General features: G+C 38.5%; 2 protein-coding genes across 2 annotated transcripts; one reads left to right on the top strand and one right to left on the bottom strand.

The window, feature by feature from the left end:
• Positions 1 to 703: 703 nt before the first annotated feature.
• On the bottom strand, positions 704 to 7,678 carry LOC140929338 (large ribosomal subunit protein uL16-like). The gene is made up of 3 exons (XM_073379137.1): positions 7,635 to 7,678; positions 5,546 to 5,605; positions 704 to 1,148 (listed from the first exon to the last, which is right to left on the bottom strand). The coding sequence occupies exons 1-3, from the start codon at positions 7,668 to 7,670 to the stop codon at positions 729 to 731; spliced, it is 516 nt and encodes a 171-aa protein (XP_073235238.1). The 5' UTR covers positions 7,671 to 7,678; the 3' UTR covers positions 704 to 728.
• Positions 7,679 to 7,747: 69 nt separating this feature from the next.
• On the top strand, positions 7,748 to 20,819 carry LOC140930364 (transmembrane protein 106B-like). Its single transcript, XM_073380047.1, has 7 exons — positions 7,748 to 8,017; positions 10,788 to 10,851; positions 11,895 to 12,057; positions 13,175 to 13,315; positions 15,772 to 15,824; positions 16,585 to 16,629; positions 17,349 to 20,819. Exons 1-7 carry the CDS (start codon positions 7,753 to 7,755, stop codon positions 17,467 to 17,469), a joined length of 852 nt encoding a protein of 283 aa, XP_073236148.1. The 5' UTR covers positions 7,748 to 7,752; the 3' UTR covers positions 17,470 to 20,819.
• Positions 20,820 to 23,885: the final 3,066 nt, after the last annotated feature.

Raw genomic sequence — 23,885 nt, 5'->3', positions numbered from 1 at the left:
ACGAAATTTTATTTCTTTTTCTGAACTTGGATTGGTCCTTAGGAATTCAACTCCAGGAGGGTTTACCTTCATTTGACAAAGTAAGTGGGTAGGAATAATTGCGATAAAGACTGAAAGAAAGCAAATTCACTTTTTAAGCAACATTCTCGTTACCATCGCGTCGTTGGATCTTAAAGTCCCTAATAGCTGATCGGCGCGTCGCCAGTAAACGATCCCAGAAACAATTGCCGGACGCATCTTGTTTCTATTTCCCTTCTCGTCTCTAAAGTGGGAAGAGAAGGAAACTGGGTCGAGTCAACTTTCGCAAAGGCTTCTGGGACTGTTACCAAGGACAAAGAAGAAATTGGCCAACAACTGATCGGCGCGTCGCCTGTAACGATCCCAGAAACAATTGCGGGATGTATCTTGGTTCCATTTCCCTTTTCGTCTCTGAAAAGGGAAGAGAAGGAAACTGGGACGAGTTAACTTCGCAAAGGCTTCTGGGACAATTATCAGGGACAGAGAAGAAGTTGGCCAATAGCTGATCGGCGAGTCGGTAATAACGATCCCAGAAACAATTGCGGGACGCATCTTGGTTCCATTCACCTCCTCGTTTCTGAAGTGGCGAATTTGAGGCTAATCCCTCCCATTGTTCACACTCCTCACCTCAGAAGCCCAACGAAACCAACTGCAGAACAGTGCAAGGAAGGTTACTACAACTACGTTTTTGGTTACGAAAAATATTTATTTCAAAAATGTGTCCATATCTCTCTCTTCTCAGGTGGTTTAATCCTAAATTGCGTGCGAATTGGCAGTTTATGATTTACTTGCTTAAAAGCCTCCAAAGCATTAGGCTCACTGTCACATTCAAACTCAAACAGAATCTTTCCGGCCTTTACATTAGCCACGTGATGGTCCACCTTGCCTTTGCCTTTCCCCATACGACTCCCCAAGGGCTTTTTTGTCACTGGGATGTGCGCCTTGATCATGTAGAGCTGCCTCGTTTTGGTTGCTCGCACGATGGCGAGGCGGGCGGATTCTAGAGCACAGTCCTTCACAAGCGCGGGTTGCGCGGCGTAAATCCCGTATTTTAACTGGTCCCGATACTTGTAGCGAATCGGAAGCGGAGTTTTTGTTGCACGATGACAGCAAAGCAGAATATTCGGCACCTGTGATTAAGCAACAGTTAAAAAGATCAGATATATTGTAAACGCATATTACAGCTGTGGTGTCGGCGGTGCTGGAACCAACCAGTTCACTTTTGTATAGGACTCAGATTCAGTGAGCGCACTGTAGTGCGATACATAGAGCTATTTCGAGAAAGGTTGTCGGAAAAAGTCCACGCGACGATCCCGAAAGGTATTGTGGGTGGTTTTGAGTGAACTGTTCTTCAAAGAAATTTGAAAGAATGGCACGAGAGGCCATGGACGTATGTTTGCGAGTGCTAAAAGACAACAAAAGTAGGTTTGACAGCTACAGTCGTTAGGAACAGCGTATTGATCACATCCCATATTACTTTTCGGGATTGTCACGTGCACATTTTTTCTGACAACCTTTCTCGAAATAGCTGTATAGAAAGATAGTAAATTGCATCCTCGACAGTGAATTACAGAGGTGTACTAATCATTATTTATTTATCTTTATTTATTTGTTTGTTTTTTAGTCACTCACAAAACAAAACAATAAAACGTTACAAAAGGTGATAATTAAATTATAAGTTAATGTGACAATGAAGCCTAAAGAAGTTGAGAGCTTATATTTATAGGCTTCCTTAATAGTCTATAAGCTAGATTTCTAATTACTTACTTGAGTTGTAGAGTGTACAGAAAACATAAAAATTAAGCGACACAACGACTATCAATGAGATTATTCAGATTTTTAAAAAAAAAACAAACATGAAGGATGAGCTGGTTAGTGAAATTGGCAACGAATTCCAGATTGTTGGTCCTCAATAAAGGATACTGAACTGCTTAATATTAGCTCTACAGAAATGAAGTCTATACTGAGAGGCTACGCGAGTTTCAAAATGGTGAACGAAATCTTTGCAGGCAACCAACTCTGCAACTCTCTACACCTCCCTGCAACTCGATTGTATAGGGCTGCGTATTGTGAAGATGGAAATGGACCCCAACTGGGAGTTTGGAATTAACTGTCATGACGCAGAGGAAAAGAATACTCCCGAGCCCTCGACCCGAAACTGGGTTATGACAATGACTACACGAACCACTGCTCCGCGAGACACTCACCTGACTCATGCCCATTTGTCTCTTATCATTTGTGCGCGGTCACGGATCGGTCGCGGGGCAAAAATGGGGACGACGGGAAGGAGCGTCTTCCCCTTTCCCACCTTTCCCCGCGCGCATCTCTTACGCGCTTCGCTCGCCAATATTTTAACCCATTTTCTCCTGGAAATTTTGCCGAAAAATCACCTATTAACAGTTAGTCGAGCCTTTTTCTGGTCACTATCTGGTCAAAAAGAACCAAAGCTGCCTGAAACGCTGTTTTATAAGTCGAGCACTTCACTGCCTAAGTTTGATCCTGATGCAAAATATCCGCTTCCGAACTTCGTGCTTGTGTAAAAGGTAAAATTTGAATCCTTCCCGCCTCTTTCACTTTCGTTGCCCCGTTTTTTAAAAATGGTTTCTTTTGCTGGGCGTTCACTAGGCACTATTTTGGTGGGAAAAGTTTTCAAGAAAACTTTTAGGATTGAAGAATTAGATAAAAGGAAATACAAGTGGGTGGTGAAAAAGGATTTTCATTGGAATTTTCGGGTCACCTATACATGGTTTCTTGCGCTTTTCTCCGGCCCGTTTGACTGAATAGTTAAAACGGATGACGTCACAGGCGTTACAAGTGACGTGATCATAGCGGGCTGTTAGGATCGGTTCAGGGGAGAATGGGTTAAAAGATTTTTAATTATTTTTTAGCACATGGACCAATAACCTGAAAGTATTTCAACAAAGCAGCTGACAAAAATTTAACCTTGCCAACCCTTTCGAAAACCGGCAGTTTCGATCGTAAATTTTGCGAAAGTCCATATTTTGACTGAAACCAAAATGAAACTAGAAAATGGCAAAAACAATCATTTGGGCTCGCCTCGAGGTTAGCTGGAGCTTAGCTAAGACACAGATTTGTGGCAATACAAATGTAAGCTTTAACCTAAGGGAAGGACATAAGGATCGTCAAATAAAACATCTCTAACAATCAGAAAGCCGTCATTCCGGAGACCAAATCCAAAGAAACACTCAAAAATCGCTCATCTCTATATTATTCAATCAAATGCGATGTCTGCATAACTTGTTTGATGCCAAAATAGTCTGAACTTGATATCTACATTTCATCCTATTCGGGGTACCGTAGCACTAAGAATCGACATGCTGTCAACTTAAGGTTTTCTTAACCTTCATAAAGGAAAGGTTTCTTACAGCACACAGTTGACAATAAAGTGTCTGAATTAGCAAGGTTGGCTTTTTTAGAATATGTTGATGGGGCAAGAACAGAAAGTATATTGTCTGCTACTCGTTTAGTGCCAAAATAATCTGAACTTGATGTCTACATTTCATCCTGTTCGGTGTTCTCTAGGGCTAAGAACATCGACATGATATCAACTGAAGGTTTTTTTTTACCTTCATAAAGGAAAGGTCTTTTTAAACAGCACACAGTTGATAATAAAGTGTCTGAATTAGCAAGGTTGACTTTTCAGGGGCACCCAACGAGAACATGCTTTAAAACCACTTAAACATAGCATTTTTGAACGTATTTTAGTATTTAAACGGGAGATATAGGCATATTTTTATCCCCTAAAACTTTTTCATCTGTTCGGATTTCCTAGCTGAGAGTCTAGTGATCCGAAAATTATAGGGATCAAAACTTACTTTTTCGAAAATTTCAGCCAGAAAAAAGGCTCCCGAAAATTCTAGGTGACCTTTTTAGGGTGAAAATTCGTTTAAAATGGGCAATTATACTATTTTTTTTTTTTTGGGGGGGGGGGGGGGTCGAAAATCCTAGGAGAGGCAGGCAAGCAAGAAATTTAACAACAAATGTTCCGAAAATTCTAGATCTCAAATCGTCTTCCGAACAGATATTTTCCAAAAATTGTCGTTGGGTGCCCCTGACTTTTTTTAGGAGAATCTGCTGATGGGGCAAGAAAAGAAAGTCCACAATTGTCTGCACCAATGGATGTCCGTATAAAGTGGGTTGAATTTAGAGAAAATGGAAGAGCTTTCTCCAGAGACAAAGAAAACTGTCTGTAATAACGAGGTGTCAGTATTAAGCAGATGTCCGTAAAGTGGGGTTTAATTCTAACTAATTTCTCGGGCTATATCTTTTACAAATACTTTATGTAGCTCACGCAAGTTTAGAGGTCGAGCGTTTGGAGTAAGCGGCCATAGCATGTTTGACTATTTCAAATTGTGTTTTTGGATTTTGAAGAACGTCTTTGATTTTGGAGTGTGGATAATCATAAAGGAAAATTTAGAAGAGGTAGGTAAATTCAAAAAAAACTTTTTCATTGCCTCAGCGTATCTCATTTGATCACGTTTCATTTTTGTTGCTGTTATGTACAAGGCTAATGTATCATGTCAATGTTAGGGCTAGACTTGGTCTCTGCCATTCTTTAGTCCTTTTATTTGACTCTCTATAAGATGAACAGCTCTCTAAAGCAGACTGCTACTGTCAATGCCCGCCATTCTGAAGTCATTTTCTTCACTTCTCTATGAGACAGACACCTCACTAAAATGGACTTGCAGAGTCGGCCCCTGGTATTCTTTAGTCCTTTTATTTGACTCTCTATAAGATGAACAGCTCCCTAAAGCAGACTGCTACAGACAATGCCCACCATTCTGAAGTCATTTCTTCACTTCTATGTACAACAGACACCTCCCTAAATCGGACACCTAGAGTCCGCCCCTGCCGTTCTTTAGTCCTTTTGTTTGACTCTCTACAAGACAAACACCTTCCTAAAACAGACACCTTATGTTGGTCCCTGCCGTTCATTGGCCCCAAATTTGACTCTCAAAAACATGGACACCTCGCTAAGATGGATTCCCTGTCATTCTTGAGCCTCTTATTTGATTCTCTATAAGGCAAGCACCTTGTTAAAATGGGCACCTGAAATTTGGTCCCTGCCTTTCTTTAGCCCCTCATTTGACTCTCCAAAACATGGGCTCCTTGCTAAAATGGACAACTTAAGTTAGCCCCTGCCTTTCTTTAACCCCGATTTGACTCTCCAAAACATGGACACCTTGGTGCAATGGACACCTAAAGCTGGTCCCTGCCATTCTTTGGCTGCTTGTTTGACTCTGCATAAAATGGACACCTACAGTTGGCCCCAGCCTCTCTTTAACCCCTTATTTGACTCTCTAAAACGTGGACACCTTGGTAAAGTGGACACAAAGTAAGTTGATCCTTGCCATTCTTTAGTCATTGTCTTTGACTGTCCATACAATGTACATCTCTCTAACAAGGACACTCAGTGCTGGTCCTAAATGTGTCCACCCTAGAAAGAGTGGACTATAATTATGACCTTCTAAACAATGGTGCAAGAGTTGGAAAAAATTCTACTCACCTGTGTTGCTGATAAAAGGCCAAGGTAATTCTTCACAAAGCCTACAAAAGGTCGAAACACCTGAGATGAAAATAATGTACATTACATTGGCATCCATCAAGAATTGAAAACATTCATCAGAAGGGTCATTATTACCCTGTAGTTTTGTTATTGTGATTTAATTTTGACTAGTGACAGGTCAGTTGTGTATTGACAAATCACAATATTAATCTTATTCAGGGCAGGCATTAAGAGGCGGGGCCGGGGATTTCCCCCGGCTGCTATATGTATGAAGTAGGCCCCCGGCTACTTTCGTAGGAAAATAGAAGAAAAATAGAACCAAAAGAAATCCCTAGCTGTTTTATTCCCTGCCCACTTGTCGCATTTACCCGGCACTAGTTGAAATAATAATAATAATAATAATAATAATAATAATAATAATAATAATAATATACAGTATTTATAGAGTGCTAATTCCCAATGGTCCAAAAGCGCTTTACATAATAAAAATAACAACAAAATCCTAAACCTACAAAACTACATTGTCATTCTATGAAAATTCCCAATGGTCCAAAGGCGCTTTACATAATAAAAATAACAACAAAATCCTAAACCTACAAAACTAACAAAACTACATTGTCATCCTATAAAAACATCATCATTCTATATGACAACATCATAACCAATTTTAAAAAGCCAAGTCTTGAGCTTAGATTTAAAAGAAGAAAGGGAATTACAAGATCTCAGTTCGAATGGAAGTGCATTCCAAACAGAAGGTGCAGCAATAGTAAAAGACCGGCCACCATAAGTTTTAAGATCAAATTTAGATGCAGAAAGTAAAAATTGATTGGAGGATCTAAGAAGTCTACCAGGTGTATAAGGCTTGATGAGATCAGTGATGTAGCTAGGTGCATCACCATGAAGCGCCTTAAATGTAATTACTGCAATTTTGAAAGTTATCCTTTGTTCAATTGGTAGCCAATGAAGTTGAATAAGCAACGGCGTAACATGCTTAATGTTAGTGACATCCCTGCTTCTTCTTCAATAATAGACACAAAGCTATCTTTTTATAGTTATGTAATTAGTAACCCAGACTGTCCAACCTTTCGAGTATGTAAAATTTGGATATTTTTTTTATAACCAACGAATCACATGAGCAAAATTTTGATGCTCTGAAACACTATTCCAGAGATGCCAACCTCTGGAGATTTAAAATCTGGAGACTCTCTGTTTTCCATTAGCCCACAACCCCTGGAAATTTAGGACATTATATCAAGTCTTACATGAAGTAGATACCATCAAAATTCGCGATCATCGTTTTGATGCCAGAAATAATCTTTGTCAGTGACTAAATAGGTGTAAAATGCCTCAGAAACAGTATTACGAACAAGAAAAATTCAAGTTTTGAGCTAAAAATGGGCTAAATTTCAAACTAAGGAACAGAAAAGCTCAAAAGATGATATTATCCGGGAGATAAAGCGACCTGTACGGGAGACCGGGAGATTGGTGTCGTATCCGGGAGACTCCCAGATAATTCGGGAGGGTTGGCATGTATGCTATTCTTGTGTTCTGGGAGGGCGATTTCTTTCTAAAATGTTCGCTAAATTGATTGTTATTTTTATGCCTATTTTTCTTTGCATGTTTTCACGTACAAATATTCGATTTTGTTTTATATTTCAGGTGGTATATTTATGGTTTTTGGGTATCAGTTTCAGTTAAGTACACTCTCTTAGGTGTTCTTGTGTATTTATCATAAGAATTCGTTTGAAAAATCAAAACAGATGTCAAAATCGGGATTTTTCCTATCCCGATCGCATATGTTTCTCGGTATTCGGGATTTTCAAGCAAAATCGGGAGAATCCCGACGAGATCGGGATGGTTGGACAGGCTGGACTAACCTTCAGTAAAAGCGTTTAAAAGTAATAGCTTCGCTAGAGAATCATTCTTTTTTGGTCACAACCAATGTTAAGTTTTCTCCTTCAGAGGAGCTAGGATAAAACACATTTGAAGGAATGAATACTTAATGAAAGAATCTGAGTGTTTTGCATCGCTACATACTAAGCACTCACTGCAATTTCGCTTCGTCATAATAACAGGTGGAATAACAAACCTTTGCTCTGCAAGAAAGAGTCCCACCGGCGGCCATTTTGGTTCTGGTTGCTTGCAAAGTACTCTGGGACCTTAAGTAATTTTTGTTTGCATATCCGCTGACCGGTATTAAAGCAAAAATGAAGATAACGGAAGGAGTCACTCGCTGGTTGGGAAGAAATCGCGGAAAGAATATGACGACTTTCCAGAAGAACATCCTGTCTGACCCAACCAGTGACGGAAATGCGTCAGAGTTCAATCAGATAGCTCCTTCAACTCCACCAGAACCTCCTTCGTATCAGACATTTCCAGAATTCGACAGGAGGCCTATAAATGAGCTTGTCAATAGCGATTCACTCACCCAAAGGTGCCCAACTTGTGGAGGAACGGGGAAGCTCACCAAAGGTCAGCTTGTCTACTTTTTTTTAATGAGTGACTCATTCTGCGCGCGATAGAACTGTTAGGAAAGTCCTTTTATTTTGGACAATAAGGTTTATCACTGCGTAATTTGAAACTAGAGCCTTTTAATATTAAACTTAAGCTTATGAATATCTCGTTTGCATGCATTTCAGAACGTGTCGCGCTGAGGCGTACAAATTTGATTAAGCCATTTAATACATAAATTGAAATTATTCTTTTGTTAATGTTGCTACATTTGCTGTTACTTCCTACAGTTCTGTGAAAAGTGAAAGCTCTATTAAGCGGACCCCCAATCAAGTGGACACCCTCTATTAAGCGGACCTGACTAGGCCGAGTCGCGAAATGAACTTCTTATATTTCCCCACTCAGCGGACACCTCTATTGAGCGGACGCAGACTGCTAAAATAAGTTGTATTTGGCTAATTTCTATTGTTAAAAACCTCTATTAAGCAGACGCTGGACCGAATTGACAATAGTAGTACTGTATTAAGTCCATGAAATCAGCTGACGTTTTTGCATTTACACCCAAATTAAAGATGGTAATGAACTTGAACTCTGGATAGCTTATTTAACAACACAGAACTTTATCACAGTACAGAGTAACTGTTGAATTTTGATCGTTGACAAAATCGCGTAATTTTTACCACCTCTATTAAGCAGACACTTGGGACGGTCCTGAAGGTGTCCGCTTAAAAGAGGTTTCATGCACTGTATTGTAGATCGAGGTTTCTACTCACCTGGTGGATGAGGTCCTCAGAAGTGATTTATTTAAGTTGTAAGAGGTTGTTGTTGAGTTTACTGTCATGCATCTGGGTGTTGTCTGTGTGAGTCCCACACCTCCACACCTGAGAATCTGAGAATTGCAAATAGCAGTACGTCATCAGAAAATGTGTGACAAAGATATGTCTGTTGGCTAGTAGCCTGCGTAGCTGGTGGTATTGTGTAGTAGTCGAGTGAGATTTGGTGGCGAAGCCATCACGAGCAGTGTAAGCCACGAGAAATAGAAATACCGCCTGCCAGAGAAGCATGATTTTTTGAAAGCCGCCCGCTTTTATGACCTCAACTTAGCAGACCTTTAAGGCAACAGATGTTCATTTCAAAGAGTTCAAAAGGTGACGGTTTGTAATTTGTGATTGGAGGATTTTGATCCGTTTTTATTTTAACACAGGAAAAAATAACGGATTCCCATTTTCGGATATTTTAGGGTATTTAAAGAATACCCATAAAAACCCCAAATTTGGCAAAGTGAGACAAGTCCCAACCAGGGAATTCCCAACCAAGTTCCCTGATTGGGACTTGTCTCACTGTTCCAAATTTGGGATTTTTGTGGGTATTCTTTAAATACCCTGAAATATCCAAAAATGGGAATCCATTATTTTTTCCTGTGCAAGGTTCCTTGCTTGTGAGCATTCTGTTTCAGGAAATTATCGACTTCTTTACTGTGGTTTTTCTGATCTTTCTTAATATGAAATGTTTTCCTCAGCCTCACTTGTAACAATAAAGCAAAGTGTGCCTCCTTCCCTTGACAAAAATACCATCGCGATTTCCTTTGCTATTGAGCAGTCAAAACTTATTATCAGTTGTTGCTTTTGCCGAACCCTGTGGGCAAAATTGCCATAACAACATGCCCAGCAAGCAGCTGCTTCACAGCCGTTTCCTGCTCCCTCTTAAGAATAATTTTCTGTTTCTCTCTGCTCACATAAAGACGTTGTGGAGCTTTATCGATACTTAATTCAGCAGAGTCTGCCATTATTTTCCTCAACAGTTTGCCATCTGCTCCCTTGGGAAATATGCAAAGAATCATTTAACATGATTGACATATGTATGGCCCTCGACCAATCCATTTTCTCTGCACACTGGTTTGCAGACTATTCAGAATACTGGGGTATTCTGGCAGGCAGTATTTCAAATGCCTCGTCCCACTCCCTTTTTTGGATCACTGCTCCACCGCCAAAACTTTAATCACACACCAAGACAATACCGCCAGCTAGGCAGGCTAATTGGTTGGTTATGATGACAGATAAAATGCCAGGGCTGTGCTGTCACAGAGTCCAGTGGCCCCCTAGCGCCCAACTTTTGCTCTTGGGCATCTAGAAAATCTTGGATTTTTTATACAAATCATATGCAAGGCACCCTAGATTTTACAGGTTCAGAGCACTGGGCTACCTTTAATTTTCCTTAGAGCACAGCCTTGAATGCACATTATTTTGAAGCTGAATATCTGCATGGTCTGGTGCAGTGAAAGCATCACTATTAACAGGAATTTGTATTTGTTGAAACTTTGTCAAAATTGTTCCAACTCACTAATGTGCCAAGTGTAGGTACATTTTCCTGTAGTTGAATTTGTGAAGACCACACAGTCTAAGTTTAGAGAGAGAAAAAAGAATAGAAGTGAAAGAAAAATCTCTTGTTGATAAATTCATGGGACTGCACCTAAGTTTAGAAAGAGAAAGAAAAAATTGGTTGTCAGGTTGTTTACGTCCTCCATAACACATTGCTGCCGGAAATTTCGAGTCTTATTTTTGCAGTGATAGCAAAGAAATATACCAAAAGCGTGATGCATGTGCAGAGGTGTTGTTTAATAACTTTAAACATATTATATCTTTGATGCTCACCATAATGTCGGCCATTTTTGTAGCTAAAACTTCCTTTAATACTGTGGAAAAAGGTGTAAGTATGATGCTTCTGATTTTTTTGAAATTCCTCTTATCCTGCCACTGAACATGTCAAATGTCAATCTTTTTGTTTTCATCAGAGCAAGAACATGACCTAGTAGCATTAATTCCTGTGAGAGACAGAAGACTTAAGCCAAGAAGAACGTGAGTTATCTTCCCCTTAAGAAATATTTGTCATCATACTCTTAAATATGGTTGTTATTATTTCCCCTAACAAGGCAAAACCCAGCAACAACAGCAAGATTCAGTCTTGAACTATTAATGTTGCAAATATTTCAAATATATTGATTTCATCATTTTGAACTAATGTGCTAAGTCTTTGTGACATAAAAACAAAATATTCAGAAAATTTAGAAGGTTTTATTGCTTGTGGTTCTTGTGGCAAATTGGCGATCAGTTCGGTTCATTTACTTGTCACTATAGTAAAATACATAAAGTTTAAATAAATAAAAGAATTAAGTAAACAGCAAGGGTGCCCAGAGGAATCTAAGCGGCCTGGCATGAGAAATCAAGTGCCAGAGTCTGAAAAAGGGACAGAAATTCAGGGCAATGAAAAAACTTTCCTCTCTCCCTCCAACCCCCGCCCCCCGACACACACACTATAGCTCTCCTGCTTCATTTCCTGGACAAAGAAAAATCCCAGTCCCAATAGTGACAAACATCAATTTTCTCCCAATGATATCCATACCTTTTCAAGAGATAAGGTTATGAGAAATAATGAAATGATCACTAAAGAGAAAATGCTTTGATCTTTTATGAAATTCTCTCGACTGATTCTTTAAGGAAATGTATACAGATCAGTTTGGAGAAGTATGTATGTGCACATTGGGGCTTAAAGGGTGAAAATATTCTAATAATATATTTATCTGGAAAATTATGTTTTAACCTTAACTGTTTGCATTCTAGAGAATAAGATTTTTCCGCATTTTTGAAAATTAGCAAAAAAATATGCTCTCGTTGTTATGAATTAGCTAGGGATTTTTTTAGAGTATTTAAGGAGTGTTGAATGCAAATTTAGTCCTCTTGGTGATCTCTCTGGAGGCACTCACACGCAATAGCATATGGCGTCACTGTCGTTATTGTTGTCACACGCGGGTATGGTGTCTGTAGGGAATTTAGACGAGAGTGAATGACTCCAAAGCTTCCTATATGTAAGGTAAAGTTTTCATGTTAATGTTATTTTTCAGGGTCCTGTATCTCCTCTTGGCAATTTTTTTCTGCTTGGCGATTGCCACAGTTGTCGGAGTCATCTTTTTCCCTAGAAATATTACAATTCATTTGGAAAGTGCAGCTCCGGTGAATGTTTCAATACCAAGATCAAACAGTTCAGATCCGTTTATCATTATAAATGTGAGTATTGAACAGTTTGTGCTTCAAAGTTTTCATTGCTCATAGGGAGAATTTTTTTCGGTGGTTGGTTGTTTCCTTTCTTTCTGTTTCTATTATACACTTAATGTCAGATCTCCAGGGAAACAGTTAGTTTTGTTTTTCCGACAGTCCTGATAACATCAAGACTCGAGGGAGAACAAAACTAACTTGTTTCCCGAGGGACCTTACCTGGATATGGGCCAAGTCTTTTTTTTTGCATTTTTTATTGACCAAGATGAAGTTGAGGTCAATAAAAATGTAAGAGAGAACTAGGCCAATATACAGCCATCTCGAACAAACCAGCCTGGTCAATAAGGAATTTATTATATGGTCCCTTTTGGGACCAACATGGGAAATCATGAGTAGGCAAGAGAGTCCAGCTTGTCCGCTCAATTAGCCAATCAGAACATAGAATTTGCTTTATCTTTCCCGCCCGCAGACTCAACCCTATTATAAATATATTACCGTAAATCCTCTATTAAGCCCCCCCTCTCTAATAAGCTGCCCCCCTCCCCCTCCCCTCCATCCTTATTCTTCACAAACAATAATTAACATGGACTAATCAGTTATGGTTTCTTTAGGCTGGAAATTCATAAATTTTGTTTTTGGTCTTCGGCTGCATGACCTCCAACTTCATGTGCTGAACTTTTTCAACTTCATGCTCTAGTTCTCTGTGGAGAATTGCTACCATTTTCTTATTGTTAGAAAAAGCAGTATAACGCCCAGGAACCGCAAGTCTGTCCCATTGATGCATTTTGCTAAATTAAATAAGCCCCCCCTCTCTTTTAAACCCTCTCTCTCGCTATTAAGCCCCCACCCCCCTCAAAAGTGCTTGAAAAAAATAGGGGCTTAATAGAGGATTTACAGTAAATAGACATTGTATATTCAAGTGAATAGGGTTGAAGTTATATGCAATGCTTTAAGAGATTACGAAATCAGGGAGTGATCAGAGTGGAGTGGTGTCTGTGGCCTCCCAGTGGTCCTCAATGCTATGGGATGGATGCATAGGTGCATATATACAGTTAGTCTGTTTTCTCATAGAAATCATTTTGATGGCTCACAATAAACATTTCATTCTGATCATTTTGTTACTTTGCAGAGTACTATCTCTATTCACAATTCCAACTTTTTTGAGGCACATCTGGACCATTTTAACATTGAAGTTAATTGGGAAGACTATGTGGTGGCAAATCCTGATATCCCAGGAGGTGTTAGAGTTAAGCCACGTTCTACCCTCAATGTATGTGCTTGTAAAACTAATGAATAATATATGACTTAAGATCAAAAGTCACATAGAAGTTATTAGAGACCTTTAGCTGCTAAGATGAGTACGACAATGAGTACGAGATTTTCTCAATACTAAGTAGTGCGCGCTTGTGAACCAGCGTCATTTTGGCGGGAAATATAGTAGCCGTCGTCACTCTACTACAAGTTTTAGCTAAAATGTCAAGGTGGCAAAAACAAGTTATAATGTTAGAAGTTTTATCATTAATTTTGCGATCGGGAGAGGGTGTAACCTCCTTTACTATTAAAAGTTAACAGTGCTAACTTTTCTACTGAAAAATGGTAAAATGAAGCTTTCTGGGGAGTCAATATTTTGAGAATACGTGAAAAAGCTTTTAAGTCAAATCTTGTACTCGTTGTCATACTGATCTTAGAATCTAAAGGTCTCTATTAAGGAGGCAGCTTGGCCGAATGGTTTTATAATTATTAAAGTGCTGAAATTACAGTCAGAAGGCCTCACATTTAACCCTTTAAGCCCCAGTATCCACATACAAATTCTCCAAACTGGTTTCCATACATTTCCTAAAGAATTAGATGAGAGAATTTGATAATAGATCAATGCATTTTCTTTTGCATGATCATTTTATTAATTCTCATGACCTAATCTCTTGACAGTGTATGGATATTATTAGGAGAAAATTTATGTCAGTCACTGTTGGGACTTAAAAGGTTAATCACTGCCCTAACCACTAGCTGTATTTTTTCCCTGTTGTGCCAGTTGGTCACAATTGTAAATAGCCAACTGGTTTGTCTCTGGCCGGTTGGGATTCTTACCCTTGTTATGTTTATTTCTGTCCTTATTTTGTAGGCCGCAATAAAAAATACTGGGCTACTAGACATTGAGTCACACATATAAAATCAATTTTTTAAATTCTACACACCCCTTTTTTATTACTCCTTTTAATCATTTCACAAGTTTTTTCAGGGCAAATTAAAAGGACTGATATAGCAGTTAATAAGTGCAAGACAGAGTAGTAGATTTATTCAGGACCATGGGTGGGGGGTGGGGGAGGGGTCACTCCCTTGTCTGGCCTAAACAAGTATGTGCTGGATATTGTTTTCAAGGGTTCGAGGTTTTCACTATTTTAATGTCTTAAGAAGGTTGCCTTTTTAGGCCACAAGCCTTTCAAAGAGTGTTCTGGTTGGTGATGAGCAGTTAACGTTTGTGCTACAAGCAATCTGGCTTTGTCCAAAAAAACTCTAATCCTGTGATGTTAGTTTTTAAAAAAATACTTAATTGCTTATGTAACTGGATCCAAATACAATTATACCAAAAAAAGCTAGTTAAGCCAAGAAAGTAAGATACAGTAATAGCCTAATTGACGGGGCTGTCATTAAGAGCGAGAGGGTGGGGATTTCCCCCTGCTATTATGAATGTGGCCCCCGGAAAATAGAAGAAAAACAGAACCAAAAGAAATCCCTAGCTGTTTGATTCACCACCTACTTGTTGTATTTACCCAGCAACTTGAAATCTTAGTGACATCCCTGGATTGATTTTTGTAGGGTTTTGGTAACTTTTTTATTTGTTTACCTTGGAAAATATATGGAATTTTCATGGAAAAACTGTTTTAAGGGTCTTTGGCACAGTTATTGCTCTTCTATAGTTAAAATTTACAAACATTTAAATACTAGGTAAAGAATCCCCATGCCCGGAGCTGTACCCTTGTTAGGACAGGTTGACTCCCTGTTAAGCATAGACCTGCATGAAATCATTATACTCAGTGATTTTGTCACAAATAGTTATGGTGAGTCCTGGGACTCATCTTCAGTGTTCCAGTTAATTCTTTCAAGCGGGGGGTTATGTTAACCATCTGAGGGGTCACCAAGATCACATGCTAATTTTTTTTTTGTTATATTTAACTGGACACTTATATGTCATCTGTCAGGTCAGGAAGCCTTCTTTGTCAGGTCATTGACCCCAGACCAGTCTCTTGTCTGAAACACTGCATCTTGTGAAGAAATTTTGAGTCCCACTCCAGAACCACTGAGTCACAAGTCCTAACTTGAAAATGCCTTGGCCTTTATGTGACCAGACAGAAAAAAGATATTCTTTTGTAAAGCACAACAAAGATCAAAAGAAATATTTGTCTTTAAACAACAGCCACATGAACAGCCATAGAAATCACACAGACAGGATATTCTACAAAAACGTCTTCAGATCAATCGATCTTTACGTCCTACAGGACTCATGCAATGAACTTTTGTGAGTCTTTGGGGATTTTTATGCGTCAGGGGTGCAGGACGCAGAAGTAACAAAATCACTCTATACGTACTGTCCAGAATCATGTCCTTGCGCAGGTGGTATGAGCCATGTCCCTTGTGGCACCATTAGTGTAAGTAGCAGAGTTTGTTAGTATGCATTTGATGAAATCAAGAGCAGTTGTACTTATCAAGGAAATTTTTCCATTACAGCATACATTTTATGTAACCACTACATACTCAAAGCAAGAGGCTGACAAAATTAGGTAAGTTGTATTGTGAACTCTGAAGATTAAGGTGCAATCCATCAGGAAATTGAGTAATTTTAGTTTTCATTGGACAAAAATAAAAAAGAATGCAATGTGCTTTAAATTATTCTGGTGCAAGATTTTTGTCCACTGAAAAAAAATTACTCAATTACCTAATGGATTCCATCTTAATATATTTCTTCTTTCTTAGTACCTGTATGTCAGTGCATTTGAATGCACAATAATCTTCATGTTTTTTTATATGACTCTGGGCATCAACATCCTCATAACTATTTATTGGTTCTAATTCCCATCCTGTTTCCTAACTCCCAATTCCACCTTTTATTTCTGTTATTGTTACCATTTCCTCATGCAGCCCCCCTTCCTCTGCTCTCACAGTTCCAATCTTCTTGCTCCCGGTTTCCACCATTTGTCTCCCTAATCCCAGGTCCCACTTCTCTTTTAACCACCTTTTCACAGTTCCTCTTGATTTTCTTCCAGTCACCATCTCTTTGCTCCAATTTCCCATTCTCTTTTTTCCTATCTCCCTTTTCTCATTCCAGGGGTCAATTTAATAAAATTTTTACACGTGTAATTTAGAGTGCAGGCATTGTTTTAGAGTCTGAGAACAATAGCTACACTTGAAAATTACTTGTGTAAAAGTTTTACTAAATTGACCCTTGGTTGCACCCTTTCTGTTCTAGTTTTGTCCTCTTTTTCCCAGTTACCTCCCCGCTTCATTGGGAAAAGTTAATTAAGTTATCTTCTCTTTTGGCAGGAGGGTCTGTTGTGGTTGGTCATTTAATCTGGCCTTTTTGATAACGTAAGTAAAATGGCTTCATACATAATACCATATGTTCTGTTAGATACATGTATGTCAGAAAGGTTTTTAAATTTTTATAAAGACAGGAACAGTGAAAATAAATGTAACCAATTCAGTGAAATTTACACATTTCTTTTATTGGGGCTGAGCTCTGAGTTACCTGTATTGGATAGAAAATGATGGGTGGTCTAATATCATTGTCTTCTGTACTGTTTTATTCCATTGATTGGGGAACACAAAGGTCTCCTTGTGTGCATTTTTACTTTTCAGTACATTTCATTACTACATTGTAAATTTTTTAAAGTACATTCTTGACAACACTTGTTTAAAGGGGCGTGTGTTGGGCCAAAGTGTTGCAAGGGTGCATGCCATGATCATTCATGTGTGTGGTTGCAAAACATGTTTCCGCAAAAAAAAATGATATTTAAGTCAAGCCAATAAGTGATATCACTACCCAGATCTGGGTATACTGTAGGGGCATAATTATCATCAGTATGGAACTTCTGCACTTGTTCTTCAGTTGTCCTTTTGCAAGGAAATCTGTGGTGTTGTTGAAAAATTTCAGTTGTTTTCTCAGGCTATAGGAATGTGCCTCACTGATACAACCATTAATTTTTGCTTTTGCTATTTTAAACTTGCACGATTTTACTTGTTCTTGTCACAATCACAAACTGTCTCCATTAAAACAGTTCTGTTACACCATGAGTCTTTATTTACAGGGTTTCCGCCAAGACTCACTCTCTGACAACATCATCTGAGGCATCAGATTACAGATTTAAATACATCAACTGCCAACTGCAAGGACTGGAGTGGTGGAAAACATGCTTTGATGATTATTGAAGCAAGGTTGGGGTCCTGCAACAAAACTGTGAAATAAATTATGGATTCCCGCAAATTATTATTTCACTGAACAGAAAATACTTGTTTTGATCGATGTATAATGGAAGTTTCAATGGCAAGATTTGTGAATAAAACCATTATTAGCTTCTTGCTCAATGGCTTTCATATGAATGTTCACACCTCAAGATTTAACACACGCAGCTAGAATTGTCCTTGGATGTGAAGTACAGTGATCCTGGAATTGACTTTCTCACTGAGAAGTGCTTCCCTGTTACATGTATTACCTACCAATGGTGTGAAAACTCTGCTAGTAAAGTTATTGCAGGTAAGAAGATTGCTAGGTTACAGGTATGGATTTAGGTTGCCTGTGTCACAGATAGAGTGAAAATTCTTGTTAAGTCCATCTGCAAAAGAGCGCCCAAGTCCTTGTACTGGGTCCCCCACCTGTGTACCAGGATTTGGGTAGACGCCATGATTGTCCTGTTTAAAAAGCCATTGCCGATTTGCCAATCAAGTTGAAGGAAAATTTGTTGTGCATTTGCAATTATTCGTTGAGTCCATAGAGAGGAGAAGTGTGACGTCACGTCACCATGGTAGCACTATTTCTGGATGATAACAAAACCAACAACAACAGCGATGGAAGGAGAACGCAAAAAATTAATAGGTTTTTATTGACAAAGCAACTCATTTGCATGCGCATCATGCTACTTTGTTCATTTCTTTGCCATCGTTGCACCCCTGCAACATGAAACTTCCTAATTTCACATGCTTGCTTTATGGAGTAGGTGAACACAACACAACAGTAGTCTTTTTCTTTTTCTAAACTTAAATACGGTGCTTTCGGATTCAACCTGAGAAAATGTCGCCAACATTTGCCAAATTGAATGAAATTGAATAAGATTGATGAAGTTTGAAGCAGTGTGAATTCACTTTTTAAGTGACCTTTTTTGGTTTGTTGTCATCCAAAATTTTGCTACCATGACAACATGACGTAATGACCTCTCCTCTCTATTGGGAAGCCAGAACAAGGGTATCGCAATGCTTGGCAGACTTTACGGGCTACGATTTGGGAGAATTGTTAGATTTGTGTTGCAAATAGTGACAATGTTTTAAAGTGGGATATCTGAGGGTAACAACTGCTTAGTAGAGGGTGCCTGTGGTACTGACATTGGACCCTTGATCTCGAGGAACATGTTGCATCCACTTTTATCTGTTAAAGGTCTGTTAGGTAGTAAATGTACTTTGAACAGGCAAAGAAATTTTGAGGCTTTTGAAGCAACAATGGTTGTATAATATCAGTGATCAGTCAGTGCAGTGAGTGGACAGTACAGAACACTGATAGAACACTGATTGCTGACAATGTTGGTATGAATGCAATAATTGCATTCATTCAGCTGTAGACAGTAAGAGGGAATTGTGTCATTTCAAGGCTGTCACTAAGGGCTCGGAGCTGGGGGCCTGGAAACTGTTCAATTCCCCCACCTGCCTTGTGTTTGTTTTTGTTTCTTTTTTTGGCTTTGCTTTCTTGGTTTATTTTATTGGTCTTGCTTCTTATTTACTGCGCTTTTCAAAAACACTCAAACTCTAAAAGTTCAAAAGCCGCCTTTACAATTGTTTTTGCTGCTGTCAATCATAATTACGAATACAAGCAACAAACCCTGAAACACAGAAACACACAAAACAGATCACAATCCACCAATCACAAACCATGAACTTTTGAACTTGTTGAAGTAGACGTCTGTTTCCTAAGAGGTCCACTAAGATGATTGACAGCTGTGAAAAATGCAAACGTCAGTTGGGTTTTGAACTTCAGAATTCCTGTGTTTCTGAAAAGTGCAGTAATCAAGTACTGTCAAACCAGTTAATCAAGAAAATACCAAAACTATGGTTCGCAAGCATTTTTCACAATGATGAAACTTGAAATCGGTGCCTAAATATTTGAAAATTATTTAAAGGTTATATTTCTATATCCTGCGTGTTTTGAACTTGACAGAACACTGCTATTCAGTTTATTAAGCAATTCATTACAGTGCAACTGCTGTAACCAGGGCCACTTAGACATAGTCTACCAATCCGATCACGTAAAAAGCAAACATTCTGCAAATGTGTCCCAGAAACCAATATTTATTATTTTATAATGTTTTCATGTTTGAAACTTTAAATATAATGCTCGGGAGCATTATTTTGTGATTTAACAGCAATTTCTTTGCTAACACCCCTGCGTTATCCGATAACATGCAACTTCAAAACAGAAATTTAACCAAGGATTGCGTTGTTAACTGAGTGACCTCTCAGGAAACATGGACTTTTTAAGGTCACATTGTTAGATTGTAATTGGTAGATTTTGTTCTATGTTGTTTATTTCATTTCGTAGTGATTATGATTGACTTCTTGGAATGTATTGTTATTGTCATGCTATCGGCTTGGACAATTTTGTCTAGGTGACTCCTAGGTGGCCCTGGTTAAGGTGGCTGAACACTGTTTTGGCAGTTTGTTAGTATATATGTCATTTGCCAAATCATGGCAAGAGAAAGGTTGCGGCTTGAAAGCTGAAACTTGGCAAGTGAAAAATATATATACTGAATATATTTATTTAATATTTAAAATACGGTAAAAGTAAAAATTTTGCCAAATATCACAAAATTTTAACGAGTAGATTTTGAGAAATGGTCCCCTGTGTACCATTGCCCTTTTCGCTGCCATGTTTGTTTGTCAAATTTAAAACACGCGCTACCGCTGACTGCCCGAAAAACTGTGTTCAGCCTGACAACAATAAAAGAATAACTTTTTTCGTCTAACAAAGGATAAATGATATGGCTTAAACTGCAAAATTTCTCTTTGAGATGAGGCAATCAATCCCAAGAGCAAGAAAGGCCTGGTTTATGTAGGCGTTTTGAGGCATGTTTAAGTGAAGTGTTGTTTTTGGTTTTTTTTATATATATATATATATTGATGTGAAATGTCAAGCAATAGCAAAGCTTTTATAAATAATATTAACTGTAGGAAAGAAATAATATAGTAATAATTCAATAATGATTATTGAAATTTAATTTGACTTAGCTAAAATTTATATTTTGGTACAAAGTTGGAAATTTTTGTTTGACTTTATCTTAATGTAAAGGTAATATCAAAATTTCCTGAAAATGTTCTTCTGTGAACTGATGGAATGAACTTTGTGTTTATCAGTCCCCTCTCTTTTATTTTGGAACCACTGCATTCAACTTAGAAGAGAAACTGGTGACGAGATTGGAGAAAAATCCCGAAAGTTTTTGACCTTGAATGTATTTGTGACATATTATCCATTTGTGATGTAAAACCGAAAGCCAGTATAATAAAAAGAATTTCTTTAACTATTCTATCTTGATACACAGGGCGAATGTTAAAACTCTCATGTCAAGTGGGGAAAAAGCGGGGGAAATATATCTGTTTTATTATTGTCCTTTCATAAAGTTTGTCCTTTACTATTAAATTTTAACTTAGAACATGCTCTTTGTACTAAAATAGCCGTGATGTATGAGATGGGGAGTTTGAATCAGATATTTGTTAAAACTCAATTTTCATGTTTAAAAGATGTTAGCAAAAGCACGGTACTAAAATTGAAATGAAATTTAAGACATCTTTTTCTTATGGGATTCCAAACCAAAGATCAGTTAGACCTCGGGTCAGAATTGGTCGCTATTTCTGTCTAATGTTTGATACTCTACTAATCCTTACCAAATACTCTAAGAAAAAAATCAACAGCCACAAAAAAAACAGTTTCGACAAATTTGAAGTAAGAGTCCTTTAAAAGATGAAACAAGAGCTCTAAACCTTGACTATTTAACAGCCTAAAACAGAGTCAAAGAACGCCAGGAGTCTTTCCAGTCCTCAATCACTCTCCAAACCAAACCAAAGATCAGTTAGACCTCGGGTCAGAATTGGTCGCTTTTTCTGTCTAATGTTTAATCCTCTACTAATCCTTACCAAAGAGTACTCTAAGAAAAAAATCAACAGCCACAAAAAAAAACAGTTTTAACAAATTTGAAGTAAGAGTCCTTTAAAAGATGAAACAAGAGCTCTAAACCTTAATTCTTTAACCGCCTAAAGAGAGTCAAGAACGCCAGGACTCCTTCCAGTCCTCAATCACTCTCCCCGAAGAGGGGACGGGGGGGTGGGGGGTGGGGGGGGGGGGGGTGTAAACGTTTCTAAGGCCCAGTTCAAAAGTCGAATTTCACATGTGCCGAATTTAATTGCTATTTTAGTCGACTAAAATAGTTAAATACGGCATTTGATTCAAACGTCGAATTTATCTCACTGAACTGTGTCGAATTTAACTCTCTTCGCTGTCAATATTCTCAGTAATATAATAATAATTTACTAAAATTCATTCATTAAGTTCGGCACATGTGAAATGCGACGTTTGAATCAAAAGTCGAACCTAAGTCGAATCTTCGACTGTTTCTGTCGCAGATACGGCAAACGTCGCATTTAATTTAAACAGTCGAATTTAATTGATTCAAACGTCGCACTTCACATGCATTTAACTCTCGCGTTAAGTTCGGCACATGTGAAATTCGACGTTTGAACCGGGCCTAAGCGCGGTTGAAGTGTTTGTGGCGTTCCCGTTATGTCCTGCTTCATTCCAGTGGGCAACGTCATGAACACTAGCCTCCCACGCATTCGTTCTTTGACTTCTTCACGTGTTCCTTCCGCACTTCTCAACATCCCCATTTCCCTTTCGAAAACCTGCGACACAGGGTAGCTGCTTTGTTGATGACAAGTGCTGCAGCATTTGTTGATCTGAACCGTGTGTCACTATTTTTGGTTCGTGTCTAGTCTGCGTGACAATTTAGGGTGAAATTACCTGGCGAGCCCGAAGACACGCCCTCGTAGGAGAGGTACAACGCTTATTTGTTGCTGTTTTTTTTTTCACCCTCTCACCACCTTATGCCCTCATCGAGACAAACACTGCTTAAAGGACATTATACATTATTATTCTACACAAGAGATGTCTATTCTGATTAATATTTCCTCCCGTGCTCCATACCTATTTTTAGTTTTTATACACATGATGTTAACCAATGTTATTAGTAAATGAAAAACAACAAAGAAGCGCCCTGATCTCTAGTTCAAGCGATGAAAATCGAAATCGAAGAAGGAACTTTTCGTAGTTCATATGTTATCGGTCATCTCCTCTTCGCCTCTTTCAGAATCAGTTTTGTGCTATGGCGCGGTTCATTTGTGACTTCTTTGCTGACCCAGATCTTTCCCAGTGACCTGGCATAACAGCTTGTATATTAGTTTGTAGTCGTGGTTCTGACGTTTAATTTTCAAACTTGCTGATAGTAAACTGCGGAATTCCTGTGAAGTTGCAAGTTGCTTTCGGGTGGGGTTGGGGGCTACGCAAAAACGTTTAATACAGTGGGGCTCCCCCCTGAAGTTTAATCCCCTACCCCTTGATATACCAATTTTTTTTCACTGAAAGGGTACCCCTTTCGGATACCTTCTAATGGTAGCCCTTTCACATACCTACTAACAGTAAGTTTTTGGTCTATGTAGCTTTTTTTAAAATAACTTACCATACGATGATGCAGCTAGCGTCTGTTCAAAACTGATTTTAATCTAAGGCCCTTTTGAAGACCTAAATGACAAATTTCTCTTTCTTTCTTAAACTTCAAGTGATATCCCTTTTCTTTTATATACCTGAAGCCTTCTGGGCGGACCCGCCCCGTATGACTCCTAAAATGCATTCAGTTTTGACCGTATGTGATTCACAGATTCCAAAATTACTCAAAGCTTCAAGCTACCAACCCAAAAAAAATTGTTGTTTACTTCCCTCCAAATGGCAAAAACGGGAGTGAAAGATGATACGGTGTTCAATACTGGCTTTTTTCCAAACCGGAATCACCACTGGAATCAGCCTTCTTGGGAAGTTGTACTCAAGTTTCCAAAATTGAGAGTTTTGCTGAAAACAACAAATCGCTGAAAAAAGAAAGATAGATCCGGTACTCCTGATTTTACATGATCTTAAGATTCTTAACGTACCGTAAAACAAACGGTCATATGTGTTCCTCCTTTTCGCAGAACTTAAGTGACGTCAAATAATTCGTCACGATCATGAATATACAATTTGACCTCAGTTGACTCTTGCCCGTTGAAAAATGATCACGCTTTATTGAACTTTTGTATCGTTTTACGTACTTTACATAGAATGTTTAGTTTCTTTAAAAGAGTGGAAATTTGAAAAAGGCTTCTTATTGCCTCCTAAGAACAAACAAGAATGTTATGCTTTTCACAGTTGGAGATAAAATGCATTAGACAAATGAAAAATCTATTTTCTTGACAACGGAAAAACACGGTCGTAAGATAATCCCTCGTGACGTCACTAACACCTTCACTTGACAGATTCCGTAACAATTTTCCCACTTATTTGAGTT

This window comes from Porites lutea, chromosome 3 (assembly GCF_958299795.1).
Source record: "Porites lutea chromosome 3, jaPorLute2.1, whole genome shotgun sequence".
Lineage (NCBI taxonomy): Eukaryota > Metazoa > Cnidaria > Anthozoa > Scleractinia > Poritidae > Porites > Porites lutea.
This window is presented reverse-complemented; position numbering and strand designations above follow the sequence as displayed.